The 7,299-nt window shown below is 25.2% G+C and overlaps 1 protein-coding gene across 1 annotated transcript; it reads left to right on the top strand.

Moving 5' to 3' along the window:
* Positions 1–4,730: 4,730 nt before the first annotated feature.
* LOC105782006 (stigma-specific STIG1-like protein 1) lies at positions 4,731–5,254 on the top strand. Its single transcript, XM_012606513.2, has one exon. It carries the CDS (start codon positions 4,765–4,767, stop codon positions 5,146–5,148), a length of 384 nt encoding a protein of 127 aa, XP_012461967.1. The 5' UTR covers positions 4,731–4,764; the 3' UTR covers positions 5,149–5,254.
* Positions 5,255–7,299: the final 2,045 nt, after the last annotated feature.

Genomic DNA, 7,299 nt, shown 5'->3' with positions numbered 1-7,299 from the left:
TATGTTATTTCCATTACGAAATAAATCATATATATCACATATATTATGAATAAATCTCAAAACTATAGATGAACTTTAACATAAAATTTTGATTTGATTCAATCCTCACAAATTATTAACACAATTATTAGTATAATATCATTCTATGTTTATACATTATATACAAAAATAATTATATTTACCTAATTTAAAATAAATTATTGTATTTATTTCTTTCAAGGGGTAGCACCAAGGGGGACAGGTAGGGCTCTGACCCCTCAAAATGCAAATTGTCATTTTAATCCCTTTAAGTTTTTAAAATTATAAGTTAATTTAATGGTAAATATATGTTTTGCCCCCAGATGAAAATTTTCCGTATAAGATTTTTTTTAATCTACTCATATAAATTTTAAATAGGGAGTAAATTACCCATAACATCAAATCTCTAAATGGAAACTCTCTTCTTTGAATAAAATATATATTTTCTATAAAAAAATAAAGGCATAATAATAAATTAAGCCTTTAATATTTACTTTTATCAATTTAGTCCTTATTTATTTTTAACCTAACTTTGACCTTCAAGCTTTTAAAAGAGTCAAATTTGACCATTAACTTTTAAAGAGAATTAAAGTGTTGTTTTTTAACAAAATTCTTATTAAAATGTTGAATTTTAAACATGGAAGCTCGCACAACAATCCAAGTGTACTTCTTTTTTATGAATTTTATAATTTTTGAATTTAAATTTATTTCATTTTTAAATATTTTATAATTTTAAAATTATTTGTTAACGTGACATATAAGACAAATAGTGTCATGTTAGCATGAAATGCTACCATGCATGTTGTTATGTCGATATTGTTAAAAGATTAATGTTTTAGTGAGCATTTTCATTAGAGAAAAGCAATTTGACTCTTTTTTAAAAGTTGAATGTCAAATTTAGCTAAAAAAAATGAGCCAGAATGACAAAAAATGTAAACGTTAAAGGTTAAATCTATCATTATGCTAAAATTGAAATAGAATATAACACACGCGGACTTAAATGTGCTTAAACATGTGATGTTGAAGTTGTTCCAACAACAATAATATAAACCTAGTAAATCAACCACAATAGGGTAAGTCTAGGAGTGGTATCGGTTTGGTTAGATCAAGTTTTTTAGATTTTTTTAACCTTCCATCATAATTTGGTTTGATTCTCGGATTTTTCCTATTAAACTTTTATTTTGAGTTTTATACTTATTTTTATAAAATGAGCTTTGTTTTATGGTTGTTGAATATAATTTGACAAAATTTAAAGGTCTTTTTCATAAATATTTTTTAAAATTTTTTAAAAATTTTAAATTGTTTTGAATATAAAATATTTATTTTATATTACAAAAATCAAAATTAATTATATATTAAATAAAAAATAAACTTTAATTCGATTTCAAGTAACTACGATTTTTAAACTTACAATTCATAAATCGTCTAAATACCTCGATCCAAGTTAATTTTGGAGTTTTTTTAACTTTACATAAACTTAGTCAAGACAACCTAATTTATTTTGCACCTATTGTAAGATTTTTAACTTCATATGTCTTATTTTTTAAATTATTAAACGAAATATTAAAAAATACCTTGAATTTCAATACTTTAATTAATTCAACCCTTTTAGCTTTTTGCACAAATAAAAACCTGGCCTGGCCAGTATAAAAAGCAGCTAATCTAAAACAAGCCTAGGCTAAATCCAAAATTCACCTAAAAGCCCAACAAGGACACCAACCTAAGGACCCAATAAAACCTATGCCCACTCACTCCATCTACTCTGCAGATTTTAACCGAGACTCATTACAGCAAACCAGTCATCCTTACCCTTCAGTCTGATAGAGTTCCTGAAACTTCACTGTTATAAGATAATGTCGATACGATCATGTCGTTTACATTAGTTTTTGTTGAAAGCCAATGTAACCTCTAAATAAAAGTCAAACTTAACTTTTAAGAGATGGTTTTTTTTTTTAATTTTCTAGAATATAAAATAGAAAATAAGATATCACGTAGAAGACTAGATATTGCATATAAACATTGTAGTTATTAGATATTTGTGAAATTAATGGTAAGAATGTTGATATGTGTCAACAATCCAACAGTCATTAAATTCTATAAATAGGGTAGGAGCTTTCATTTTGTTTTTGTGTGTGTCTAATTGTAAGTGTATTGTGCATTACTAAAATGTCCTTTTCTCTTGTATTTCAATTTGGCATTTCAATTTAACATCTTTTTTAATGTGATATCTATATTATTTTGATCCAATGTGTCAATTTTTAATGTTTAATTCGGTTTTAGAATTGATTACAAATCAACTTTAAAACCGAATTAAATCATGATTTATCGAATTGTACTTAACAAATTAAAAAAAAAACTCATAATTAAAATTAAATTTATTCTATTAATAAATTCATGAAATACTTAAATTTAAGAGAGGGAAGCTCCACGTTAACGACGAGGAAGTCAAGTATAAGCCTAAACCTAAACCAGATTTGAGTATCATTTCGGTTAAAGAATGTATATCTTGAGTATCTTTGTTTGTAGTTAGCTGTTAAAGAATGTGTATTTGAGTATCTTTGTTTGTAGTTAGCTGTTAAAGAATGTGTATCATTTCAGTTATCATGGTTACAGTGCACTGTCCTTATTTGCTTTTCTTTTTTATTCATCACACACTTTAATTCTTATAAAATACAAATAATGTCAAATATATAAATAAAAAACTATGGTGTATATAAAATTATTTTATAAAATATATAATATTTGATAAATTTTAATTGGAACTCGATTAATAACTAAAATTAACTTAATCAGGCATTTAATATATTGTATAGATAAACTGTAAATAATATAGGCCTAATGCGAAATTTGACATTTCAATTTAACATCTTTTTTTTAATGTGATACCTATATTATTTTTTGATCCAATGTGTTAATTTTTTAATGTTTAATTCGGTTTTTAGAGTTGATTACAAATCAACTCTAAAAATCGAATTAAATCATGATTTATCGAATTGTGCTTAACGAATTGTATCTTCGTAAGAAGAACTTCCAGAAGGAAGGGTAGGGTGCTCTCTCTTTTTGCTCCACCACGTATCTCACCATTTAAATATTTAGATGGTATGAATGTGATTTAACTCAAATCGGTGATTAGTTCTGTTTGGTTGGGTTGTGTTGAAGGAAGCAAATCAGTAACATTTTTCTAATTTTTTGTTCAGCATCCGATAGCAACTTCTTTAAACGAACCAACTTAAAAAATAATAATTTCAACTAATCAAGAAATATAAGAAAGAACTTGAAAATATTTAAATCTTTCACATATCCAATTTCGACACCATTAATTTTTTATTTATCAAATAATTTTACAATTTTATATTGTAGTTTTTCTTCAAATAATGAATAATTATATATATGATTAGCATCTTGATTTTTCAGGTAATAAATAAATATATTAACAATAAGATATCTTATTTTTACTATTTTATTATTTAAATTATTGCATTGTTATAATATGAAATGTAAATTTTAATTAAAAATATTGGATTTAACTTAGATTCCATTTTATAAATTTATACATTCACTTTGATGCTTTAAAGTTTAACAACAACAAAATAATATTTTAAAACAAATTTTCCAAATCAGAACAAGAAAATGAAAAATAAAAGGAGTGCAGATGGATTATTTCCATAATAAACCCCATCCTCGTTTTAAAATTATAACCAACTTCTTCCACTTTTTATCTAGTCATGTTAGTAATAGAAGAAAACAACAAAAAGAAAAACTTTGTTTTCAATTTCGGGTTAAATTAGGCCCAAACTAAAAAAGTTTTACTTGAGATCTGACATGTTATTTGATCGGGTCTTTTCTTTTTTTACCTAAGACTATTTTTCAGACTTATAGTTTTATTGAAATCTTTTTACTTTTTGACCAGACATTCGGGCCGAGGCGGATCGAATCTCCTAACCCATAAACAGATCTCTAATAATAATTGTATAAGCTTTATTTCGCGCATGATTTTTGTCCTTGTAAGTAATGAATTTTCTTACTACTATTCCCCTTTCAATAATTATTCAATTTTAGTATTAAACAAATAAATAATGTAAAATAATATTTTATTTTTTTATGTAAATTTGGAGTTTGGAAATGAAATAAAACTCGCTCTCTTTTATTTAGAGGTGACAGTGTTGCTGTTAATTAACAAAATAAAATTATAATTTAAATAATTGATTCCTTCTTTTGTTTCTTTAAAAATGAGATCTTAAAAATTAAAAAAACAGCATATTGTTGAAGATGAAAAGCAGATAAAGACTACACAAAAAAATTTGGTTAAACCAAATATTTGTCAACGAAAAAAGATTGAGTTAAATAAAATATTTTCCAACGAAAAATAATTATTAGTATAAAAAATTCGAGAATAAATAAAATAATTAATTCAAAAAATTCAGAAAACCAAAGTTTATAAAATTGTTTTCCATATTAGTTGAAATGGGGAGATGCATAATCTTTGGAGATACATCTTTCCTTCACATTCAATTAATTGATTTCCCTTTTGAGATACAGTGAAATGAATTTGGACCATACATACCAACGAAAGGCATTTCTTGTAAATCCATTTTCCCCAATGTCAACTCCTTACTCTTCACAATTTCTCTATAAAATCTTCCCATACCACCTTCTTCCAAAACATTCACTCAAGAAATATATATATATATATATATATACACAACCATGAAGTTGCCAACCATCCTCTTCGCAATCTCGGCAATAATGGCGATCTTTATCGCAAGAACAACTCAGGCATACTTCGACAAAGAAGTACCCAAAGTTCAAACTAATCAAATTTCATCACAAGGATTGTGTCGGTTCCTAACTCAGCAATATCCGAAACACGGCATGACGTGCGACAAATTTCCACGTATTTGTCGTCAAAAGGCCGGAAGTCCGGGACCGGATTGTTGCAAAAGGAAATGTGTTAACGTGATGAAAGATCGGTTCAATTGTGGGATGTGTGGATATAAGTGCAAGTATAGTGAGATATGTTGCAAAGGGCAATGCGTTAATGCTTCATTTGATAAAAGAAATTGTGGTGGATGTCATAAGAAGTGCAAGAAGGGTGAATTTTGTGTTTATGGGATGTGTAATTATGCTTAAATTTGTCTAAATTTAAATCCGTCTAAATTTAAATCGAGTTGCAAAATTTTAAGTTCGATATAATTTAAATAAAATTTATTAATCTAATTAATTAATTCGACCTCGATACTGATTCTTCATTTGAGGTATATTCTCATGTTATTTTATCAATGTTTTTTTGAGAATTCTATCCAATGTTATGTCTAAGTATGTATTTATTGCATTAAAATTAGATATAATGACTTTTAGGCCTTCTAATTTTATAAAAAAATCATTTTGGCCCTCTATTTATATTTTGGTCTCTTTTTGCTATTGAACTTGCATTTGTTGTCAAATCACCTAAAAATGAATTGAAAAGTTAACGTTTGTTAACTTTGCAAACATGTCATACACATAGATGACATGCCATCATTTAATTAATTTTTTTAAATTTTAAAAAATGTTTTTATATTTTTAATAATTTTAAATTTTAAAAAGATTTTTATAATTTTTTAATTTTTAAAAAAGCTAGTTAAATGCTGATGTGTTATCGTGTTATCCACGTGGAAATTCACATGTATACCACGTCAGTAAAGTAAAAAACGTTAAACTTTTTTCTCCATGTTGGGGTGATTTGACAGAAAATGTGAGTTTAAGCGCTAAAAAAAGTGAAACAATAAATTGAGGGATAAAATAATTTTTTCAAATATTAAAAATATCTTTTATATTTTTTAATGAATTTTAATTTTTAAAAAGAATATTTATATTTTTTAATTTTAAAAAATTAATTCAATGCTGACGTGTTATCCACGTGTATGTCACGTCAACAAAGTAAAAAAACGTTTAATTTTTTTCTCCATTTTGGGGTGACTTGACAGAAAATGCGAGTTTAAGGGCTAAAAGAGGTGAAAAATTTTAAGGAATATTTTTTTTTTAAGTTGGAGGACCAAAAAAGTCATTGTGCATTAAAATAAATATGTTTGTTTGTTTTTTTTAAGCTTATGTTGTACTTGTAATTAATTGATTATTATATCGTTGAAGAAAAATTAATTTGTTCTTTTGGTATTAAGATTTTTATTCTTTGTATATTTTCTTTAAAAATAAAGGCATAATGACAAATTAGGCCTTAATATTTATCCTTTTTATCAATTTAGTTCTTATTCTTTTTTACCTAAATTTGGCCTCAACCTTTTAAAAATAATCAAATTTGACCATTAATCTTTAAAGAAGAATTAAATTGTTGTTTTATAAAAGAATCCTTATTAAAGCATCAAATTTTTAAACATGGAAGTTCGCATAATAATCCACTTGTACTTTAGCATAAAACTTTTATAATATTTTAAATTTTAAATCTATTTTATTTTTGAATATTTCGTAATTTTTAAATTATTTGTTAACATGACATATCAAATAAAGAGTGTCACGTTAGCATGAAATGTTACCATGCAAGCTATCATGCCAATACTGGTAAAAATTTAATGTTTTAGTCAACATTTTCATTAGAGAAAAGCATTTTGGCTCTTTCTGAAAAGTTGAAAGTCAAATTTATCTAAAAAAATATATAAGAGTCAAATTGACAAAAAATATAAACGTTAAAAGGCTAAATTTATCATTATACAAAAATGAAATAGAATATAACACACACGCATTTTAAATGTGTTTAAACATGTGATGGTGAAGTTGTTGCAACAACAATAACAATATAAACCTAGTAAATCAACCACAATAGGATAAGTTTATGGGTGATATCAGTTTAGTTCGATTGGATTTTTAGATTTTTTAACCATCGATCATAATTTGACTTGATTCTCATTTTTCTTATTAATTTTTATTTTGATTTGTAGACTTATTTTTATAAAATGAGTTTTGTTTTATGGCTTTTGAATATTATTTGACAAAATTTCAAGTTCTTTTTCATAAATATTTCTAAAATAAATAAAATTTTCAAAAACTTTTAAATTATTTTCATTATTTTAAATATAAAATATTTTTATATAATAAAAAATAAAATTAATTATATATTAAATAAAAGATAGAATTCGATTTGAATTCAAGTAACTACAGTTTTTAAACTTACATTTCATAAACCATCCAAATGCCTTGATTCGAGTCGATTTTCGGATTTTTTTCAGCCCTACATAAGCTTAGTTAAGACAACCTAATTTTATTCGGATTCATAGCTTTTTCATACTA

Source organism: Gossypium raimondii, chromosome 13 (genome assembly GCF_025698545.1).
Source record: "Gossypium raimondii isolate GPD5lz chromosome 13, ASM2569854v1, whole genome shotgun sequence".
Taxonomy (NCBI): Eukaryota; Viridiplantae; Streptophyta; class Magnoliopsida; order Malvales; family Malvaceae; genus Gossypium; species Gossypium raimondii.
This window is presented reverse-complemented; position numbering and strand designations above follow the sequence as displayed.

What these genes read in the sequence shown, in the direction of transcription:
- LOC105782006 (XM_012606513.2), top strand. Translation starts at nt 4,765, where the DNA reads ATGGCGATCTTTATCGCAAGAACAACTCAGGCATACTTCGACAAAGAA.